Genomic DNA, 23,707 nt, shown 5'->3' with positions numbered 1-23,707 from the left:
TTCTACGACACCCACGGGAAGAAAGGGGGTGGTGAAATTCTTAACCCGTCACCACACTTACTATCATAAACTATAGTATAGTGTAGTATATAGTTACTATCATAATCCAAAAATGTACTTATAATTATATTGATATTGTTTACACTCGACTTAGCCTAAAAACGGTTGGCAACTCCTTGTTTATCATGTCTTGCCTTTCTCTTTTATGCCGTTTTTATGCCCACTTTCCGAGTAGGCACAATTTCGAAGTTACATATTTCAGAACATAACACTAGAAATCGAACGCGCTTTGAGTAGATTCATAGTATTAGTCAGAAAGAACGGTTATTAAATGACTACGTTACATACATAATACACGAATATTCCGACCGCTTCTATTTTATTTTAATTTTTTGCGGAACCATGTTGAAACCATTTGAAACCCGAGATTTATAGCAATGTTAATAGTAAAACGAACACCCAAGTAATGGTTAAAGTAACAGAACCAAACAGTTAAAACAACATCACACAAAATGCTAAATTAACTATATTATACAGGTATACATATGTACTACGTACTAGAGGCGACGTTGCCAAGCGGAAACTCTGCACATGCTGACATTGCGCCTGCGCGGGGTGCGGGGAGCAGTAATTTATTCATAGAGTAGGTCCACCACCAGATGTGACACATTATTATATTCTGCCTAGCGCGGGCATTTTACATTTAGTTAAATAAAATACGGCTATTCTAGTCAAAATTATTTATTTGTTTACAACTTAAACAATACAAATTAATATCATTGTGCTTTATTTATCTTCTTCTTTAAAATACAATGAACATAATTATATGTGTGGTCAGTTGGTAACCAACTTTCCTCAGCACGATTTTTTGTAGTACATACATATACCTCAATGATAATTATTATATGTACAATATTAGTACATTACGATACAAGTGCGTAAAAAAGGAAGTTCGAAACGAGTGGCGATAAATTAAAATACGACCAAAGGGAGTGTTTTAAATCGACACGAGTTACGAATTTCCTTTTCGCACGTGTATCGTACGACGTTTTTCAGTACTTACAGACAGATGGCCCTACGAAATTGCGACCTGACAAGAAATGAAACACTTCTCGCACTAGTGCGTAAAAAAAACACCATCTGTACTGAAATAGTACATTACGATACAAGTGCGTAAAACTCGTGTCGATTGAAAACACTCCCTTCGGTCGTGTTTTCATTTATCGCCACTCGTTTCGAACTTCCTTTTCGCACGTGTATCGTAAGACGTTTTTAAGTACAGATGAGCCTCCGAAGTTTCGACCTGGCATATAATGAACCACTTCTCGCACTAGTGCGTAAAAAAAACACCATCTGTACTGAAAAATAGATAGATAGATAGATAGATAGATAATCATTTATTTGTTTGCTACAATACACACCAAAATTAAACAATTAAAACAAAAATAAACAATAAAAAGTACTAACACTACAGAACAAAAAAACAATAGCATACATTAAAATATGGGTGGGTTTGCTGTGTGCGTTGCAGCAAAAACAAAAGGGTCCTGGCTCAGTTATATGCCCCACTCTTTCGGGCGAAGCAACTGGTAATTCTGCTAGAACCCAGGTCACTAACAGATCGTGGTACAAAAATAAATGTAAAAATAATAATAATAATAATAATAGTAATAGTTTGCCTATGTCGAAAATACATTTTGTAGCTAGGCACTTTTTTATTTAAATACTGTGCGTCTTAGTTTATCAGATCAACCTACATACTTACTTATGTTAATTTTACAAAACCAAATCACAAAAATATTTGATGTCGTCATAAATAATTTCACCTCTCTCTAATATTTATGCACTCTGAGGTCTCTGAGTAAGAAAAATACGTGGCCCCGAAAGGGGTAACGGCGTGTGGTGCGAGTGCGATAGAGACGGCGATAGACGCTTCGGTCGAAATTTTTTCCAGGTAATTCGCCAGGCCGCCAGCCCGCCATGCCACTGGCGTCAGTTCAGTTGCGTGAGCGCCGCTGACTAAGTATCACGCGGCGTTTATTTATACCTTAAGGTAGCTAGCATTCGGATCCCAGCAGTCGCGACCCGGCAGCCGCTGCCCAGCAGCCGCACCGCTTTGTAGGGATTTATATGCGATAGGATCCGAATGCTAATACCTTTAGCGTGCGTAGTTTCGTTCGACGGCAGTTAATTATAATGGATAGTGACGAAGATTTAACAGTTAGTTGTGCGATGTACTTGGCTGAATGGGGTTTGTCCGAAACCACTATATCTAATTTTGAAGGCAAGTATTTATCCTTACTTATTCTTAAATTAACATTGTTCTAGTTACACGTCGTTACACTAATACGTTGTGAATATAGGGCCACGTCTCTTATCTAGTTAGAAATAGTGGCCACATCTACTTATAAATAGTGGCTAATTAGTTTATATAATCCTAGAACAACTAACAAAACAAATTTTAGTTAAATTTAGTAGACTGATTGGTTACTTTTCATAATGTTGTGGCGCAAAGATGTGACATCGTACATATAAGTACCTAATGTAATTTTTTTTGGCCCTGTACAGTAATGTCTAATAATATCTGTAAGTACTTATATTTCAGAACGTTCGTCAAAGGTTGAATGTTCAAAATCGTTCCGTACTACCGATAGATTTAAATTTAGCTCTGCAGGGTTAGCACGTGTTTGACGCGAGAGTACTAGTAGGTATGTCGCCGTGAGATAGACTACCCAATCACCCATCTAGTTATGTCTTTAATACAATTAGAATAATACACTGTCATCTATCTCGCGGCGACATACTCCCGCGGCAACTTGGCTGATGCATATTTGTTATACAAGGGGCAAAGTTGTATTTTAACGCCGAGTGTGGAATTGAAAAACGAGCAAGTGAAAAGATTCTATAGTTGAACCATTTGAACCAGTTGAACCGGTTTGAAAATAGAATCCTGAACTTGCGAGTTATTTAACACACGAGAAGTAAAATACATTTGCACCCGAGTGTAACACAAAACTTTTCCCCTCACTACAGCGAGGAAACTACAACGCAAAAAATGCGTTTATCACTGCTTCTAGTAGTTCCACAGGTGGTAAATCGTCTTTATTACTATACTATTCACCTACTTTTATCAATTTTAAAGCAGTTAATTTGACGTTATCCAAGGTCAAATTACTTTACCCACTAGTGGATAAAATGCGTTTTTACCCGCTGTTATTAAAGGACAAAACACGTGTTTCCGAGCTAGTGAGGGGAAAATATATTTATATAACTAAAATAAACATAAAAGGCTAATGTATGCCTCTTGGTTTTTCAGAAAATAAGATTTCCGTCAAATTGCTGGACTGCATAGAAGAAGCAGAACTTAAAGAGTTGATACCCAGTTTAAAAGAACGAATTCTATACAAGCGTGGAATGAAAAAACTACAAACCATTATACACGTGAGTATTCTTGCATTATAATAATAATAAATCTAGATACAAAGTTATGGATATTTGTTATCTATTTAAGTATGTATTTATCTAATACTAGCTTTTTCCCGCGGAGTCGCTCGAGTTAGAAAGAGACGAAAAGTAGCCTTTGTCACTCTCTACCCCTTCAACTATCTCCACTTAAAAAATCACGTCAATTCGTCGCTCCGTTTTGTTGTGAAAGACGGACAAACAAACAGACACATACACTTTCCCATTTATAATATTAGGTATGGATATGTATCTTTCTGTGTACCAAGGGCGATTTGTATAAGTTTATCCACATTTTTTTTTAAATTGAAATAAGCATAACAGAAACAGTTGTGGTGGCCTCTATTTAACTTTCACTTTAGTATGTCTATATGTAAGTAGTCTTCATGGCTAGAGTACCATCACATTGTCACTTATTTTGTTAATCAACTCGAAAATAGCGAAAATTGGTTAAGCTGATGTCTTAAGCTGGCTGGTAGAATTTACCTTACATAATGTTTTTAACCCCCAACGCAAAAACGAAGGGGTGTTATAAGTTTGACGTGTCTGTCTGTGTGTATGACTGTCTGTCTGTCTGTCTGTCTGTGTGTGTGTCTGTCTGTGGCATCGTAGCTCTCGAACGGATTACCCGATTTTGATTTAGTTTCTTTTGTCTGAAAGCTGAGTTAGTCGGGAGTGTTCTTAGCCATGTTTCATGAAAATCGGTCCACTAGGTCGCGGTCGGGGGTTTTTTCAAAATTTTAATTTTGTTGTTATTGAATAATAAATATAAAATAAATTGAAGGACTTGATTTACTTTGATGTTTTTAACCTCCGACGCAAAAACGAAGGGGTCTTATAAGTTTGATGTGTCTGTCTGTCTGTCTGTCTGTCTGTCTGTCTGTCTGTCCGTCCGTCCGTCCGTCCGTCCGTCCGTCCGTCCGTCCGTCCGTCCGTCCGTCCGTCCGTCCGTCCGTCCGTCCGTCCGTCCGTCCGTCCGTCCGTCCGTCCGTCCGTCCGTCCGTCCGTCCGTCCGTCCGTCCGTCTGTGTGTCTGTCTGTGTGTGTGTGTGTGTGTCTGTCTGTGGCATCGTAGCTCCCGAACGGATGAACCGATTTAGATTTAGTTTTATTTGTTTGAAAGCTGAGTTAGTCGGGAGTGTTCTTAGCCATGTTTCATGAAAATCGGTCCACTATGTCGGGTCGGGGATTTTTTCAAAATTTTAATTTTGTGGTTAGGTTATACAGTTAGTATTTTGTTCGTGTTGGTATGATGAAAAATGTTGTTTCATTGTTGTAAAACAAGTAACTACTGATACTTTATATAAAATGTTGTTGCTTGTTTCAGGAGACATGCTCTGATGACACTGTAAGCATTAATAGTTCTGATGACACTGTAAGCATTAATAGCGATTTTTCTGCACCGAGTCCTACGAACAGCACCACTAGCACCAGTATCAATAAACTGCCACCCACGAAAGAAAATTCTTCTTATGTAAGTTATTTTGCCTTAATTCTGTCTATTTAATATAAATACCTAGGTACTTCTCTGTCACCCAAGCAATCCAATCCAACGCGTATTAGAATTAAACGTCCATAATAAGAGCTTGGTGCGCTCGCCCTTTTGTTAAAATACATTTTCCCCTCACTAGCTCGGAAACACGTGTTTTGTCCTTCATCTAGTGATGAAGATGTTTTACCACCCGTGGAACTACTGGAAGCATTTACTTTTCGTGTGTTGAAAAACTCGCAAGCTCAGGATTCTATTCTCGAACCACTCGCTTCGCTCGTGGTTCAACTATAGACTCCTTTCGCTTGCTCGTTTTTCAATTCCACACTCAGCGTTAAAATACAACTTTGCACTCTTGTATAACAAATAACTATTATATATATATATATATATATATATATATATATATATATATATATATATATATATATATATATATATATATATATATATATATATATATATATATATATATAATAGTTATATATATATGGCGACTGGTGAAAAATTCTGCTAGGAAACACCGAGCAAAAATAAACCTACCTTAATATTAGGTACTTTACTATTAGTAATTAATTTTTCTCAAACATGGTATGAAATATTGATTTTATGTGCCTTATAATTGGCAGCGAAGTATGACGTTGCAGGTGCGGCTAGGACGATTGATAGATAATGGAATTTCATACAAACCTTGCAGGCCAAGGCCGGCAAAGTCCTCTTTTTTAATTTCCAAACACAGATAATTGTGACATCCAGGTATTTAGCCAATTTAAAAAAAAACTATAAGGGGCTTTATAGACGTGCCGACTGCAACTGGTACGGGCCCTAGACAATATTTGATTTTGGGTGCGTTTTCATACAAAACAATTTTTTTTCGTTTTTTTTAACTTTTTGTTTTTTTATAAGCGTATACGGGGTATCAAAGGGGAACGAAAATTCGATTATTTTTGCGCTACGACGCACCGCTTAGGAGATACAGCCATCCAAAGTTACTATTTTCAGTAGACTTTTTTTATTTCATACCATGTTTGAGAAAAGCACTATACATGCCTCGGCGGGAAATGGGGTTGCCCGCCTCAGACCTATTCGGCCTCGCTACTCGCTAGTCTATATGTCTTCGGCCGGCAACCCCTTTTGTCCCGGCCTCTGTGTAGTAATGTACTATTGTTTTGTGCCTATACATAAATATATAGGGGATGTTTGTGTAATAGGTCATTATGAACAAGTTGAACAACCGACTTCGACGACGTTTTCTCGGTTATAATTGTTTATCCCTTTATCCTTATTTTTTTTATAATTAATAGGAAATAGATTTAACGACAATTTTGAACGATAATAACCACGGTAAACTGGTTTTGGCACGTTTGAAGACGCATAATAAACTCGATGCTACATTTAGAACTCATCTAACAAAAAGTATTGTCGAGTGGTACCTTAAGCATCACGAATCGATGAAAAAAGAAGATTTTCGAGTTATAGCTGAAGCAATTCAAGTCTTAATTCCCACGGAGTTAAAGGTTACTTTTATACCTAATTATTCGTAGGTAGTTATTGCATGGAAAGTTGTATGATTATTGATTAAGCCTTACCTTACGCCTTGGAAAAAACTCCAACTCAAATGATGACGAAAAATTAGGTAATTTTAACTAACTGTTGAATGTATATGATACTCTGGCCCCGTAGCCGAATGGCATTTCTCCGACGCCAAACGAAAGCGATACGCCGCTGGCTCTGTCGCGCCAATACGCAAGCGCGATAGAGATAGATATCTACTAGCGCTTCGTTTCGTGAGCGTTTCGTGAGCGTTTGTGCCATTCGGCTAGCCACCCAGGTCTTATATATAAGGTAGTAAAACATTAGCCGCCTGTACACAGTCGCTCTATCGCGCGTTCCTGTAGCGTACAGGATAGCGCCCGGTTATAAGCCTGTGCGCGCATCCGCGCGCGATTGCGTGTTGTTCGCAAACGACGGGGTGTATTTTATAATAAGTTTGACGTGTCTGTCTGTCTGTGTGTGTGTCTGTCTGTGGCATCGTAACTTCCGAACGGATGAACCGATTTAGATTTCGTTTTTGTCTGAAAGCTGAGTTAGTCGGGAGTGTTCTTAGCCATGTTTCATAAAAATCGGTCTACTATGTCGCGGTCGGGGGTTTTTTTTCAAAATTTTAATTTTAATTAAGCTTCACGTTCTTACGCGTGTGATTACGCGTCAAAGTTTTTGACAGATAAAATTATCACTGTCCCTTTCTTCACGAGTGTTAATGAAAATAACAAGTAACATTTGTTTAGCGATTGTGCAACTGGCCCTAAGTATAAAACAAGTGTTCCAAAAATCAGCGTTGAGACGACGGGTGGAGCAAAATAGTGAAATGGAGATGTTTTGGTGCAAGTTTATTGACAAAAATAAAGGCGAACGAATGTGATTATTTAAAGCGGTTTTGTATGGCAGGTACTAGATCCCGTGTCCCCAGCCTAAAATGAACTGCTTTACTAAATCAATGTTTAACTACCTAAATATAAGATCAGAGTGTCATATACATTATAGCAGTTGATTAACCCATTAACGGCTGATTTTTTTTCATGTCGCCGATTTTGATAATTTTTAAATATATTACTGTATTTCTCTCCAGGATCAGAGACCGAAAGTTAAAATTTAAATCGGACTAATAGTTTTGGAGAAAAATACTGATGCCATATGGCACCTCTAGCCTTGTACCGTGTCAACAATTACAAGTTGTTATTTTTTAAATATTTATGTAACTTGTAAGTTTTACGTACAAAACAAAAAAAAGGCCTAAATCGTACTGGCAACTACGTTATCTGGATTGTTTTTTACACTATTATAAGACCCATCTAGGAGGTACACCCTCAGCGCATGGTACCAGAAAATGACTGATTGTTTAGGTAGATTCCAGACATAGCCAACTGCTTTATATTGATCTCACTAATTTTGTTCTAAACCGTTTGTGAAACAGTCTGAATATATCTGTATATTATTAGTAACCACTAAGTGACCAAAATCTTCATCACAATGTAGCATTGACATCCTAATTGTTCTATAATGGCTAAAAACGGGGTATATGAAGCTCCGGTGTAAGGTTATACTATATGAAGCTTTTAATTAAATTGATACCGGTATTGAGATTTCTTAGCTGTAAAAAGCATCATCCTACCACGCCATCATCCTATCTTAATCTCAACCAGTGTTGTTAGAAATTAATTTATAACCAAGTGGGTTAAACCTTGATATACTGTATGGGAAAGAGGACCAACATAGATGTTATAACTCAAAACCTTACTTTTCTTGAAGCAATTTCACTAGATATGTTGAAATAGGACAATAATAGTAAACTAATCAAAACGCTAAAACATAAGAGGAATTAAAACATAATACACGTAATATTATATCATTTGAAAAGACAACATACTCGGCTACTGATGCCGTACGGCATCGGCAAATTTTGCCGTGCTATACACGGAAAGTGAAATTAAAATTTAATAGTTTTTGAGTACCATCGGATCAATAATATATACCAAAATAGAATAAAATGCATTTAATTTATACTTTACTAGAAATAAAACCATTTTTGACCATTTTCCTCAGACCGAACATGAAGAATTTGCCCATTTTTAGATACTATATTTTTGGGTACTCGAAATTAGTAGATATAATCCAAATTGCTACAACATATGTAGTTATAGTGATAACTGGTACCCTTAGGTATCTAATTCATCAAAAATCTGTTTAGTTTTTCAATAATTGTATCCTTAGACAGCGAAATTCAGGAAAAGCGATGCCGTATGGATGTTAATGGGTTAAAATGACCTAATCTTTCGTCATCATATTAGTTCGGGTCTGATGAAGGGTAGCTCACAATCATGATATGTATATTTGTATAAGGTGTTTCTTTATTCGTTGCAGATATTTTTATAGCTGATAGTACTCGGTTTTTGAAGTTGATGTTATTATTAAATGAGAACTCATTGAAAAGAATCTACTAAGTACCTACCACTTCATTGTCACGTTGATAAATCTATTCCCGCGCCGAACCATAATGATATTTAAGGGCTGGTCTTTCAATCGCCAGATAAATAATATCTGTCAGATAAATGTTAGCTGTCATTGTCATTTATACGTGTGATGAAAAGGATAGTGATAACTTTATCTGGTAGATATATTTATCTGGCGATTGAAAAACCGGACCTAAGACAAACAATTTTTGTCATGAGTGACATAAAAGAGCATTAAAAGTTGCGTCAGTTAAATACACTTGGTATGTTCTTTTAGGCTTTTTTTTATCGGTTAACGAAAAAAAATGACACGAATTTATTAATTTCTATTTTAAGTTAATTGTTTTAAAGTAAAGTATCGTGACTATCGTGTGATTCATGTCTTAAAATATCTGCGACCTGCGACTAATAAAGTAAGCTAGTAACCTAGTCACCTTACATACAATCATACATATGGAATCCTTATACAGGTTGTATCTTTTATAACCGGTAATACTTAAGAAGGTGATTGCCCTGTAAATTATGCTTTCAGCTATTTTTAGTAGGTACCTATATTATCGCTGAAATGTATCATTTTAAGAGTAGAATCAGTAGATAGGTATTTATTATCGTTGAAATGTATCATTTTAAGAGTAGAGTAGTGTGAGTAGAGTCGGTGTACACCACCACCAGTAGAGTCAGTTGTACAGTGTAGTCCTTTTTCGAACAAAAAATATTGAGCCAAATTGAGGGTCATTCAGGTACGAGTGAGATGCATAGAAAGTAATTTACGCACTCGTTAAGAGAATGTGTCAGTTCAGACATTCAATTTTCAATTTCTTTTTTTCTGTTTTTAGGAAACATACTACATACCTGCGATTAAATATAGCAACAAATATAGACCTGCCAAAGGCAAACTGATAGATAGGTATAACAATCAAAGGAGGCTACTAAAACGAGAAGGAGTAATTTGTCGGAAAAGAAAACTGGAATTCGAAAATACTGACCAGGAGTTAGGTAGGTACACCTACCTTCTTACACTTTTACAGAGTCAACGCCAAATACACTTAGGGCCACTTCCACCAACGAAAATGGAGGGTCAACTCGAGGGTTAACCCACCATTTTATATGGAATTTGACAGATGACAGCTTACTAACCCCGAGTTAAATGTTTAGTGTAAGTGGGCTTTAAGGTGAAAATGTAAATGGTTCACTATTTTTAGATTCCTGATTACAACTGAGAAATGTATCAGAGCAGACAAAGTAGCCAAATGTATCATGAATCTCAACCCAACTTTATTATATTATAGGTCTAAGAATTTGTCGCAACTTGCAATGTATTTAGCTACATTGGCTGTTCTTACATGTGTTTTATGTTTACTTTTAAAATATTGTTTTGCATTTTAGTTTTGTACTAAAACATCATTGTTTTCAGAAGAAATCGCAGTAGACGAGGAAACCCTTATATGGCTTCAGTATAATAAAGAGCCATTTCAAGAAGTCAAAGATAAATGGCTTCAAACTAGGCAATATCGCATGGAAACCGATTACAAAAACGCTAAACATAATTTACAAGACATATTAAAGAAATATCCATTATTGAAGCAGAGTTTTGGCTTTCAGCTTGTAAGTATAGGTACATGTTTAATAAAGCGGTAAATAGTCATTCAATATGGTTGATATTTACACACAATATAATATTACCCTAATATGATTTGCAGATAGAATTGGACTTTGAATACAGTCATCCTAAAAGGGGCATCTCACTTTTCCTGCAGTTTCCGCAGTTTTTAAAAAAAGTTAATGATACTTTTATTCGCGTTAAAGTATTTCAAGATTTAAAGAACCTCTTCAACAACACAGAAAAAGAAGGTAAATTTTGCCTGTTGTGAATGTTATCGCGCAATAGAGATAGATTATTTATCTTATGTGTAATATGGTTCACTATTGTCTCGCAGAAACTTTTTTCACATATTTTTGATTTGCATAATAGTTCTTGGCAGAAGTCACGTTTGGCAGAAACAACTTATATACGCAGAATATGGTTTAGCATAAATCATTTCGCAGATTTTTGTAATACCGAATCGTACGTTGGCATAATGTTGATGAGCATAATAGTCTTCTAGTCGAATAGTACTTTCGCAGATAATATTTGTGCATAATATTGAGGCGGCATAAAGTTGCAATTTGCTTTTTGATAGCGAGTCAGATGTGTTGGGGATGCAAGATACCTAACACCCTCCTAATCACCCTCTCTTCGCTCGTAGTCGTACCTAACGAGGCCTCTGGGGCTGTATTTCCTTTTCGATAGCGTGTCATAATTCTGCTCTTGTAATAGTATGCTATACGATTATTATGGTACATAAAATTATACTAAATCGAAGTCGGCCAAAGTAATGTTCTGTGAAACAATATTCTGCCAAATGTGTCGTATGCGTGGTAGTAATAATGCCAACTAAATTTTCTGCAAAATTACCATTCGATCGAAAGTTTTTCTGCGAAACATGTTATGCCAAGTGTGTTTCTGACCAAAATTATTCTGCCAGATGAGGGTAATCCGTGTAATATAGATCGAGAAATTTGGCCATTGATTCTCTCACCCCAGGAAAAACATTAGAATAAACACCTGTATTAATGTTTATTTTAACACGTGGCCGTAATTCTGTAATAAGTTCATTTAAGTAGTAAAATAAAATGTACCATACATTTTTTTTTATTTCAGACACGAAAGTATTTATTGCTTTGTCCTTACTTTGTGGAAAACTTGTCCCGACTGTCGGCAGATTTGATGCAGGAAATAAAGATAAAGACGAAAAGGTGAGATAGCTCATACGTTTACACATATCATGTATTAACAGTAGATAAACAGTATAAACACCCTTATAATTGAACAGGCACCAGCGTGGTAGATGGTATAGACATTAACATGCCTCACGACAGTTAGAATGTGATAATTTTTATATTATTGGGTTGGCAACAAAGTCTTTGCGTTTTCCAAGTGAATATTTATTCCTTTATTCATAACAAACACAAGACTGTTTTTAAACAAAATAATGCCCATTTGTTTCCACTAGGGTATCTGATTCCTCGACCTTTTTGAAGTCTCGAGTTTCGAGAAATCTTGAGCCCAAAGTCTCGAGTCTTCTCGAGTCTCGAGTCTTCTCGAGTCTCGAGTCTTTCTTTATAAACGGTAAAATTTTGATAAAATAATAAACAATAATAAGATTAAAAGTTTTTATTGCACCGCGCAATGATAAAAAAAAATCGTAAAAACAATAAAAATATTATTTTAAATAAACATAAATAAAATTTTAACAAGAAAACTACAATTATAGTCTTGATAATAATACTCTTATCCTTGGCAACGACTTTAACTGCCCCGCCTGTGCACGGGTGAAGTAAATTAAAATGTCACGTATTAACTCATTCTGTTTTTCAGCGCTCATCAAAGGCAGAAAAAACAAAGTATAACAAACCGACCATCCTGGAGTCACGAGACAGTTTGATATTGCATGTGAAGGTAAATATTTTGAATCTACAATACCTAATAATTGTGTATACTAAATATGTAACATAAGGAGACATTTGAATAAGAACATTCGCAAGCCATGAAGAAAATCCAATTTTCGGGTTTGTCTTATTCGTAATCTTTAATTTCAAATGGGTATTAATAATCTTATTATTTTGAATGGACATGGCCATTTACATTATCACTATTTTTAGGGTTCCGTAGCCAAAATGGCAAAAACGGAACCCTTATAGTTTCGTCATGTCCGTCTGTCCGTCTGTCCGTCTGTCCGTCTGTCCGTCTGTCACAGCCGATTTACTCGGAAACTATAAGTACTACAGTGATGAAATTTGATGGGAATATGTGTTGTATGAACCGCTACAAAATTATGACACTAAATAGTAAAAAAAAGAATTGGGGGTGGGGCCCCCCATACATGTAACTGAGGGATGAAAATTTTTTTTCGATGTACATACCCGTGTGGGGTATCAATGGAAAGGTCTTTTAAAATGATATAAAGTTTTCTAAAAAACATTTTTCTTAAAGTGAACGGTTTTTGAGATATCAGCTCTCAAAGTCGTAAAAAGTATGTCCCCCCCCCTCTATTTTTATAACTACGGGGTATAAAATTCTAAAAAAAATAGAGGTGATGCATGCTAATTAACTCTTTCAACGATTTTTGGTTTGATCAAAGTATCTCTTATAGTTTTTGAGATAGGTTGATTTAACTGTAATTTTTATTTGCTGCTACGGAACCCTTTGTGCGCGAGCCCGACTCGCACTTGGCCGGTTTATATTATACACGAGATATTTACTAACGTGTCTCAATGTTTTAGCGTTCCCGTTATTTCGGTACTGGTGCAAGGAGCAACTGATATATTTATGATACATTTTTTTTTGTTTTAGACTCAAGGTGACATCCAAAATCGCCTTACAACACGTCGGGATATCCAACTTAAGAAAGGACTCACATGCCAACCAGTGGTAATTTGTGTCGGGCCAGACGTCGAAAATTTAACGGAATTCTACGTCAATTTTGACGACGTTACTTACCAGCTTGAGTCCCTGTTAAAAGCTGTCGACATTTGCTTCAAAACATTTCATGTGTTTGACATACAATATCCCCATGAGAGTATTCAGCCGTGGATGTTCATACAACATTATATGTATGATATTAAAACGCCGCAAGATCATAAATTTCCGAGTGTTGCCACTTTAATTGCTGACTTAATGTAAGTTACTATTAATGTTACTTTAGTGAAAATGACGTTTAAGTGCTTTATCTGTAATAACGAGTTCAAATCCCTGAAAGGTTTGTTTTTACATCTCGACCTAAAGCATAGTAATTTATCTGAATATAGTTGTACACAGTCTACATGTAACAGACGCTTTCAAAATATAAAAAGCTATAAGAGACATCTCCTCAGTCACAATATCAAAAAGCCGGGTAAATCTCAAATTAGAACAAAGATAAATCATACACACACACATAATGAATTAAGTGAGTCGAGCAGTGGTGGTTGTTTTCTCCACACTGAATCTAAACTAACTAATGACTTTGAAGTGACATGTAATGAACATTGTGAAACAGAAATACGAAATGTTACATTACAAAAGCGTTCTTTTTACAATTTTCAAACCTAACTAATTTAGACGGCGTAGCTGACACAAATAACAAAACCGTTTTTGATAACAGCCATATTGAAAATCTACAAAACAAAGCGTTAAATTTTGCTTTGTCCCTTTATAGCAATCCAAATTTGAACAGGGCTACGGCAACAAATATTTTAACTGAAGTAACAGAAAACATTACTAAAGTTATTGGTGAGACTTTAACTCATTACATGCCAGATGCTGTAATCAATAGTTCTATTCAAGCTGTAATTGATGTATGTTCCACTCCGTTTGAAAAAGTTGACACAGAATGGAAACTGTTACAGTACTTTGAAGGTTTAGGTTGTTACATTAAACCCCAGCAATATATAATAGATTCATCTGTGATACCATGCTTACAAGATGGCTCTAACATATTACAAACAAAGACGGCCAAAGGGACAAAGGTTTCACTAAAGGAGTTGTTTAAATGTTTTTTTGAACTGCCATCAGTGTTTGATTCAACTCTAAAAAATATGGAAAATTTACAGAATCAAACCGAAAAGACACTAAACAATTTCATTCAAGGATCTCTATGGAAATCAAAGATTTCAGGTAGGAGTGGAATATTCATCCCTTATTTTTTATATTTTGATGATTTTGAAACGGGCAATGCTTTAGGGAGCCATTCAGGCAAACAGTCCATAGCAGCCACATACTTGAGTTTTCCAACTCTTCCGTTGCAGTATTTATCATTACTGGAAAATATTCTTGTTGCTTCACTATTTAATACATCCCTAAAAAAGTATGGTAAAGATTCACTTTTTCATTTACTTATCAGTGAATTGAAAAATTTGGAAACAGAAGGTATTAATATAGTGATTGAAAGTAAAACACAAAAAGTACATTTCATCCTTGGTTTGATTATTGGCGATAACTTGGGCTTAAACTATTTATTAGGATTTAGTCAGTCATTTTCTAGTAACTTTTACTGCAGATTTTGTAAAACTCACAAGTCGGTAATGAGTAAACAAACAGTTGAGTCAGTTTATGATTTGAGAAATAGAGACAATTATACTGAAGATTTAAGTTCAAATGACCCAACCGGAACAGGTGTAAACGGAGGTAGTATTTTCAATACTCTTCCTACTTACCATGTTACTGAAAATATGGCAGTCGATATCATGCATGATATTTTTGAAGGTGTTTGTCATTACGATATATGTAACATGTTATTGTACTATGTTCATAGGACTAAATTATTTAGTTTGAGCACTTTGAACAACCGATTATCATTGTTTGATTATTCTGCCAAGGAATTAGATCAAAAGCCCACCACGGAAATAACCATTGAAAATTTAAAAAATAAAAAATTAAAAATGAGTGCCTCTGAGATGTCTTGTTTCGTTAATATTTTACCTTTTCTTATTGGAGATCTTGTTCCAGAAGATGACAGAGTATGGAACTTTTTTTGAACTTGTTAAAAATTATTGATATTTTGTTAATGTCCGAAATTGACTGTTCAATGATAGAATATTTAAAATATCTAGTAACCGAACACCATGAACAATATCTCGAATACTTTAATGACACGTTAAAGCCTAAACATCATTTTATGATACACTACCCTAGTATTATAAAAAGTATAGGACCTCTAAAACACATCTGGTGTATGCGATTTGAAGCAAAACACAAACAATTAAAACAAACTGCTTATAATACATCATCTAAACGGAATATACCTCTCACTTTAATGATAAAACAACAGTTAAACGTGGCGCAAAGAGCTCATACTAAACAGGGTTTCTCTGATAGACTTACATTTGGAAGTGTTGATAACACTGCAATGATTCGTGAATTAACCAATGCTACAATAAACGGATCTAGTATACGTGATGTTCGAATTAATTCGGTGACAAAACATGGCACTATGTTGAGGCCTGGATTGGTTATTACCATTTTCAATGAACAAGAAGTAATATTTTACAAAATTGTTTATATACTTAAATTGGAGTCGGACATTATTTTATTATGTAAAAATCTCATTAATATTGGTTTCAATGAGCATATTCAATCGTACCAGCTACACGAAAATTGCACGAGTAAATTTGAATGCCTTAAATTAGACAACGTTACAAGTCTTCCAATAGTTCCTCATTTGATTCCGAATGGAGATATGTATTGTAGGGTAAAATATTAATTAACCTACCTTTACTTCGTTCTTAAGCATTACATATTCTCACTATTACGATTAGGTTTAGGACTTTTTATCGCATACCGTGGTTCTAAAATCCGTGGAGTCGCCATATGAAAATTTTTTGAAGTCATAGTCCAACAGTATGATGTCATATATTAAATATAAATATTTATACATCTTACTGTAACATCGCTACTGAGTTCATTTTAATTGAACGTAATTAATTTTAACTAATAATGTTATTATTAGTCAATTTTATCAAAATCCTATATAATAATACTACATTAAGATGTAATTAACTACGTTCGATTTATACCTATAACATATATTATAATATTTAATAACATTATTAGTTAAAATTGACTACGTTCGATTAAAATGAACTAGGTAACGATGTAACAGTATGTATAAATACTAGCTTCTGCCCGCGGCTTCGCCTGCGTACTAAAAGTATATTTATTGAAATATCCGTATTAGGTTTCTATGTAGTTAATACATTTGTCCGCGATTATTTCGATTACATATTGAAGTTTGTTCTTAAAGAAATGCTTGCAATGATTGTAGAATTGTTACACAGCGAGTAGGTATGTATTCTATATACACATAGCCAGTATCTCGACCTATCCCTATCTCTATCCCTATCCCTATCCCTATCCCTATCCCAATCCCTATCCCAATCCCTATCCCTATCCCTATCCCTATCCCTATCCCTATCCCTATCCCTATCCCCATCCCCATCCCTATCCTGTCCCGTCCCGTCGAATCCCAATCCTTGTCCCTGTCCTTGTCCCGGTCCCTGTCCCGTCCCTGTCTATGTCCCGGTCCCTGTCCCGTCCCGGTCCATGTCCCTCTTCCTGTCCCGTCCCATCCCGGTCCCTGTCCCTGTCCCGTCCCTGTTCCTGTCCCTATCCCTGTTCCGTCCCGGTCCCTGTCCCGTCCCTGTTCCTGTCCCGTCCCGTCCCGTCCCTGTCCCTATCCCGGTCCCTGTCCCGTCCCGTCCCTGTTCCGTCCCGTCCCTGTCCCGGTCCCTGCCCCTGTCCCGCCCCTCCCCTGTCCCTGTCAAATTATCATGTTAGGTGAATTTTGAAAAATCCTTTCTTATAGTGCACCTCTAAGGAACTTACGTGTAATTTGAAATCTCTTGAACCAAAAGTAAACATAAAAACTAAACCCATATGGTTATTTTTGATATTTAAACCACAACAGGGGAGAAGGTATTTCTCACTTCCGCCTCGTTAGATTGTAAAAGCGTTGTATTTATCGTGATCAGCGACCCGATGAACCATAAAACAACACCCATATTGGTTTTTTGACTTTATCACCCACTTTTCACCCTTTTACCCCTTAAATTTTCAAAAAAATCTGAAACACGTTTTTACTCATACGTCTTTAGGAATCCTCCTGTGAAGTTTCTAATAAAACAGTCAAACTAATCTTGTTTTTTCATACAAAGTTTGAACCCCCATTTCACTCCTTTAGGAGGTGAATTTTGAAAAATTCTTTCTTAGTGCTCCTCTACACTATATAAGGAACCTACGTGCTAAATTTGAAATCTCTAGCACCAGCGGTTTCGGCTGTGCGTTGATATGTCAGTCAGTCAGTTTCTTCTTTAATATATTTAGATTATGTTTAGTATGACATCATACTGTTGGACTTTGACTTCAAATAATTTCATATGGCGACTCCACAGATTTTAGAACCACGGTATGCGATAAAAAGTCCTAAGACTAATTACGGTAGTAACAACTGGGATTTTTTCCCAGTAGTTATCAGTAATTACTTTAAAGTTTAGTGCTAACAGGTGGTAAAAAAATCTTCAACTATTACCAGTGGTAACAACTAAGTGTTAACAGATGGGAATAACCCTTCGCCCAGTTTCATGCTTTCGTTTGGGACTGTAAGACCTGTTATTTATGAAACCAAAAGAGTGTAAATGATCATTAGATGTAGAGAAGTAAATAGCTTGATAAAATAAAAACATTGATAATCCTGTTATCGATAATTACCTATATACTCTCCTATTAAGGTGGCATCACTCAGTTTATGATCCTTTCTCAAAACTCGGCTTATTCTCAGTTGTCCACACCCCGCGCTAAGGTGTACCTAGTGGGAAATGTTTTCCCATCTCTTCTCTCTGCTGACTTCTGATAAAAAATCTCACCCATTGCGCGGGGTGTGGACAGCCGGGAATGGACCTGAAACTGGCGGTCTGCTTGAATAATGGATATTCATTTAATGTACCTACTGTTTAAAAATAATACTCCTTTAAAGCTTTTCTGTTTATTATAAATTTTGGTACATAGGCGCCACTTCCTATATAAAGCAATAGGGCACTTTTCTGACGTCCTAATACATTCTATGAATGCCATAACTATATATTATATGAACTTGATACATAGTTACCGCGTATTTTATTAGGACGTCAGTTTTGTGTAGTAAATTTTTTATGGCAGAATTGCTTGTAGGGAGTTGGCTACCTCTTAGAGTATTGAGCATTGTAGTGTATTTTATATTATTATATATTTTTTTAAGAGCCAGTCACTTAGGACTGAGCAAATACTGTAAATTATATTATTAACAAATGTTGCATGGTGTCCGTTATTCTCAGTTGTCCGCACCTCTAAGGTGTACCAAATGGGAAATGTTTTCCCATGTCATCTCTCCGCTCACTACACTGATCGAATCGAAAAATCCCACCCATTGCGCGGGGTGCGTGATGAGGTGCGGACAGCCGGGAATGGACCCGAAACTGGCGGTCTGCTTGAATAATGGGTATTAATTGAATGTACCTATACTGTTTAAAAATAATACTCCTTTAAAGCTTTCAAACGATCGCATTTCTGTTTATTATAAATTTGTGCACATATTAGGCGCCACTTCCTATATAAAGCAATAGGGCACTTTTCTGACGTCCTATACATTGTATGAATGCCATAACTATATATATTATATGAGCTTGATACATAGTTACCGCGTATTTTATTAGGACGTTAGTTTTGTGTAGTAAATTTTTTATGGCAGAATTGCTTGTAGGGAGTTGGCTACCTCTTAGAGTATTGAGCATTGTAGTTTATTTTATATTATTATATATTTTTTTATGAGCCAGCCATATAGGACTGAGCAAATACTGTAAATTATATTATTAACGAATAATACACGGTGTCCGAAAACTAACGCCTGAACGAACGGTTTCGCACTACGTCCGATCTTCGTGATCCGATTTCTTTCGGATCTGTGCGTAAATTACTATAGAAATAGTCCTACGGCTAAACCGAACCGTGAACGGTCACCATACTTTCAGGGGTTCGAATCGGACTTAGTGCGGCCCGACGCGACGCTTGCGAGACGCTAGACGTGGGGGGACCCTAATTAGTTTAAAAGCTGTTGCCCAGGTGCTACCAGTGGTAACAACTTGGTGGTAATAGGTGGGAATAATGCCGAAAAAGCGACCATGACCTCCGACTTTTTCTTAACTATATAGCATTATTTCAGTTTATAATTTAGATAATTATAGTAGTGTTAGTGGTAGTAACCTACTGAAAAACAAAAAAATTGATTTGTCCACTAGTTGGAGTCGCATTTTGTACGATCGCGTGCTTTAATTTGACGTGACACACTTTAAGGCTGTGGAAGTCCTGTGTATTGAAATGCAAATGAAAAGTTTGCGAAATGTGTCACAAATTAAAACACGCGACTGTACAGGATTGTTGGATTGTGTTATTTAATTAAATTTACAATCGTAGCCCAAAATTATCCATAATATGTTTGTATGCTTATTCCATCAACATTCTACTACCGTACATGATTTTCCTATGAACCGTACGTTTTCCTATCATAAAATATTTCAATTTGTTTTTCGACATTCCGACATCTTTCTATTCCTATGATTTTGACTAATGTGTCGTTTGTATTTTGTTTTTTGATGCTATTAAAGTATTAGGGTAAATCGTCAATTACTTGTTACTGTTCAATAACTGGTCGCTCTTTAATAATTAGCCACTTTGAACTAAAATGCATTCCGCCTACCAAAACACATCAGAATTGAGACATAAACTATTTATTTGTACGTTTATTCAGTTGCAAAGCTGTTTCAACCTAGATCTGAACAATATACTCTCTCTCTTATGTTTGTTACAAGTTCTTGCACAGTATACATTTTTTGTATAACTTTATACCAGTATTTAATTGAAAAGTAGCCAGTAATAGACGATCTATCCTTATTTTATTATGAATAATTCTCAAGCATAAGTTTAGTTTCACGAAATTGTTTTTTTTTGTATTGCCTTTCTTGTTTGCTTATACATACATAATTATGATAAGTTTGAATATTTTGACCATGTGCGCAAGGCACTAATAATGAATGGTATTTACGCGAACGCGTTTCATTTAATTGTTTTGTATCTGTAGGTTCCATTGGTTCATAATAAAACTTTTTATCGAATGAATCGTTTTTTAATTTTATTTTTAAAATAAGTACTTACTATGTCGAACCAACTTATTAGGCTATAATTTCTGTGTTATATGACTAATGTGTAAATTATTCAACATTTTCAAGAAACTTATATTGACTTATGTAATTATATTGCTGGTGTCTTGGTGTTGTATTAAGTTAAAATCAATAGTATCTTTAACAAAGCAGTTTTCTTGTGTGTTTCTTCTACTAATTTTGTTGCGAACACTCAAAATGTATGTCTTAGTATCAAGTACACATAAATAGTATTTGCAACAAAACGGTTTTGGTGTGTCGAAATCGTGTTTGTGTCGCATATATACCTGTTCCTGTTTTATGTCCTACGTAAAGCATTAGTCCCTCTCGCACTAGCATATTTGTCAGAAAGGGTCGAATGCTTTATTGAATGAACCTCTCGAAATAAAGGTTTGCTCAACAGGAGATACAATGCTGAATCAACTTCTTATATAATCAAGTTGTGGTCTTAACAAATATAGGTTGATTTAGCATTGTAGCTCATGTTAATGAAACTTTTACTCGAATGGTTGATTCAATAGTATTTTATCTGGTAGATGCAACACAAACGCATTTATTGACACAACAAAACTGTTCTGTTGAAAATACTATTTTATCTAGGTTGATTTTAAAAATATTTTGAGTATTCCCAACAAAATTAGAGTATGTTGACACAACTAAACTGATTTGTTGAAAATACTATTGATTCTAGGTTAATATAACATTAAGATAATTGTTGCCTCAACAAAACTACACTGTTAATTTTATTATTTAATCGAGGTTAATTTAACAAATCATAAACGGTTATCCTAACTACTACAGAAAAAGTTGGTTCAACATTGCAAGTCTGTTCAACTAACCCTTTTTTAGGGACCAAGTAGGTTAATTTGATCAATAAATTTGATTGAATTAACACGTTAATATTGTTGAAAATACACTCTCACATCCATTGACACAACAAAACAGTTCTGTTGAAAATACTTATTTATCTAGGTTGATACTACAATTAGAGAATGTTGACAGAACTAAAATGATTTGTTGAAAGGACTATTGATTCTAGGTTAATATAACATTAAAACAACTGTTGCCTCAACAAAACTACACTGTTAATTTTAACATATAGTCGAGGTTAATTTAACAAATCATAAACGGTGATCCTAACTACTACAGCAAAAGTTGGTTCAACATTGCAAGTCTGTTCAACCTACCCTTTTTTTAGGTTAATTTGATCAATAAATTTGATTGAATTAACACACCGATTTTGTTGAAAATACACTAGCACATCCATTGACACAACAAAACTGTTTTGTTGAAAATATAAATTTATCTAGGTTGATACTATCATTAAAATCACGTAGATTTAACACAGACAAACTCGTATCCTTAACATTTCGAGTATGTAAAATTAAACGCTGTTAGATAGTTAATTTTACTGATATGTTTTGTTGTTTTGACAGGTTTGCACCAAGTGCATACTTGTAACAATAACCATTAAAAGTAAGTAGATTTAACACAAACATACCTGTTTTCTTAACAGTTCTAGTACGTTAAACCTAACCTTGTTAAATAGTTAATTTTACAATTATGCACCAAGTGCATACTAGTAAAACTGACCAAAATCGGAAGGTAAATAAATAATTTACAATTTGCTAAACGGTTACATTAACCTTTGTGGTAATTGTAAAAACAACTAAAAATCTATGGGTTGGTGCTATATTAACCCCATGTTCGAGGGTTAATATTACATTATATTGAAATGTTGAATCAACAAAAATGAAATAAGTTAAAATTACCGTAACCGATCAACAATACAGTTTTTGTTAGCTCAACAAAACTCAAGGGTAGGTGCTATATTAACCCATAAATTTTGTTAAAATATGGTAAAACCAACTAAAAAATTCTTTCCGTGTAGGAACCACTAAAAATCAACAAATAAATTAACTTTTTAACAAAAAATAAAACCGCCTTCAAAAAAAGCGTGTTACAAAACACGGAGAAACTAAAAAGCCAAAAATAATAAACCTTCGAATTCAGATTTCTTATCGGATTGCAATAATCTAAATATCCTAATTATAAACAAATCAATTATTTTTGGAGTCGGGGCCAGCCTGCGTATGGTTGGGTGGGGCAAACAGGAAATAGCAAGGCGACGAACAGGTCTGGTACCGACTACAAAAATAATTGATTTGTTTATAATTTGGATATTTAGATTATTGCAATCCGATAAGAAATCTGAATTCGAAGGTTTATTATTTTTGGCTTTTTAGTTTCTCCGTGTTTTGTAACACGCTTTTTTTGAAGGCGGTTTTATAAAGCAGTTAATTTGACTTTATTCAAGGTCAAATTACTTTACCCACTAGTGGATAAAATGCGTTTTTACCCGCTGGTATTAAAGGACAAAACACGTGTTTCCGAACAAGTGAGGGGAAAACACTATTTGAAGCACAAACATCTTCATGTTACATGGCCAAAGCTGCAACAAACATTCGGTTTTTTTATAAATGGGCTTACTCTTGGCCACAGACTAGCCTAAGGTGAAGACATGGCCTATGATGGAGTGAGCTTGCCCAAACGATTTGTCAGGTTATATGAGCTCAGAAATATAGCTGCCCGCAAGGAATTCCACTCAAAACACACACATCATGACAATAGAAGCATGTTCTGTTATTTCTGAGAGCTTTGGCAGCTCTGATATATTTGATGGTGATTGTAGTATGAAAAGTAAAAGCATAATAGAAAAAAGCACTGTTTTTGCCAAACTCACAACACTGGAGACCACCTCGAATTATGGGTTAATGAGTATTAAATACCAAACTAAGTACTATTCTAGGCTTTATAGTCATGAAAAAAAATCAACAATAGTTACCTGCGCTCCGACTCCCTTCTGGGCAGCTGAGCTTTGACTGTCTTAAGTGCGAGGGCATGGCGTCTTTCTATCATTAGAAACCCTCGGTTCAGCATCCGCATAGACAGCTCATTGAACGCCTTACATACCTAAAAACATC

At 35.4% G+C, this 23,707-nt stretch overlaps 2 protein-coding genes across 6 annotated transcripts in view; one reads left to right on the top strand and one right to left on the bottom strand.

Moving 5' to 3' along the window:
• The window catches only part of LOC125237112 (F-box only protein 28), a 67,191-nt gene that overhangs the window by 42,458 nt on the left and 1,026 nt on the right, over nucleotides 1-23,707 (bottom strand). For all 4 annotated transcript variants that reach the window (XM_048144078.1, XM_048144076.1, XM_048144081.1 and 1 more), the window contains exon 2: nucleotides 23,569-23,696. In XM_048144078.1, coding sequence (XP_048000035.1) covers nucleotides 23,569-23,696 — 128 coding nt within the window. The remainder of the gene's footprint in view (nucleotides 1-23,568; nucleotides 23,697-23,707) is intronic.
• Nucleotides 1,421-15,426, top strand: LOC125237110. 2 transcript variants are annotated; one of them, XM_048144075.1, is made up of 9 exons: nucleotides 1,421-2,284; nucleotides 3,317-3,441; nucleotides 4,789-4,935; nucleotides 9,797-9,956; nucleotides 10,378-10,565; nucleotides 10,661-10,811; nucleotides 11,662-11,756; nucleotides 12,379-12,459; nucleotides 13,354-15,426. In XM_048144075.1, the coding sequence occupies exons 1-9, from the start codon at nucleotides 2,197-2,199 to the stop codon at nucleotides 13,681-13,683; spliced, it is 1,365 nt and encodes a 454-aa protein (XP_048000032.1). In that variant the 5' UTR covers nucleotides 1,421-2,196; the 3' UTR covers nucleotides 13,684-15,426. The 2 variants fall into 2 exon arrangements, with proteins under 2 accessions (XP_048000032.1, XP_048000031.1); XM_048144074.1 differs by having other exon boundaries at nucleotides 10,375-10,565.

The sequence above is a fragment of the Leguminivora glycinivorella genome, chromosome 20 (assembly GCF_023078275.1).
Source record: "Leguminivora glycinivorella isolate SPB_JAAS2020 chromosome 20, LegGlyc_1.1, whole genome shotgun sequence".
Lineage (NCBI taxonomy): Eukaryota > Metazoa > Arthropoda > Insecta > Lepidoptera > Tortricidae > Leguminivora > Leguminivora glycinivorella.
Note: the sequence above shows the minus strand (reverse complement) of the source record. Positions and strands in the feature narration are given on the sequence as shown.

Bases quoted from the DNA above. Each gene is read 5' to 3' on its own strand.
- LOC125237110 (XM_048144074.1), top strand. From the start codon at position 2,197: ATGGATAGTGACGAAGATTTAACAGTTAGTTGTGCGATGTACTTGGCT. The intron at 4,936-9,796 runs GTAAGTTATTTT...TTCTGTTTTTAG, and splicing joins CGAAAGAAAATTCTTCTTAT to GAAACATACTACATACCTGC. The intron at 10,812-11,661 runs GTAAATTTTGCC...TTTTTATTTCAG, and splicing joins CAACAACACAGAAAAAGAAG to ACACGAAAGTATTTATTGCT.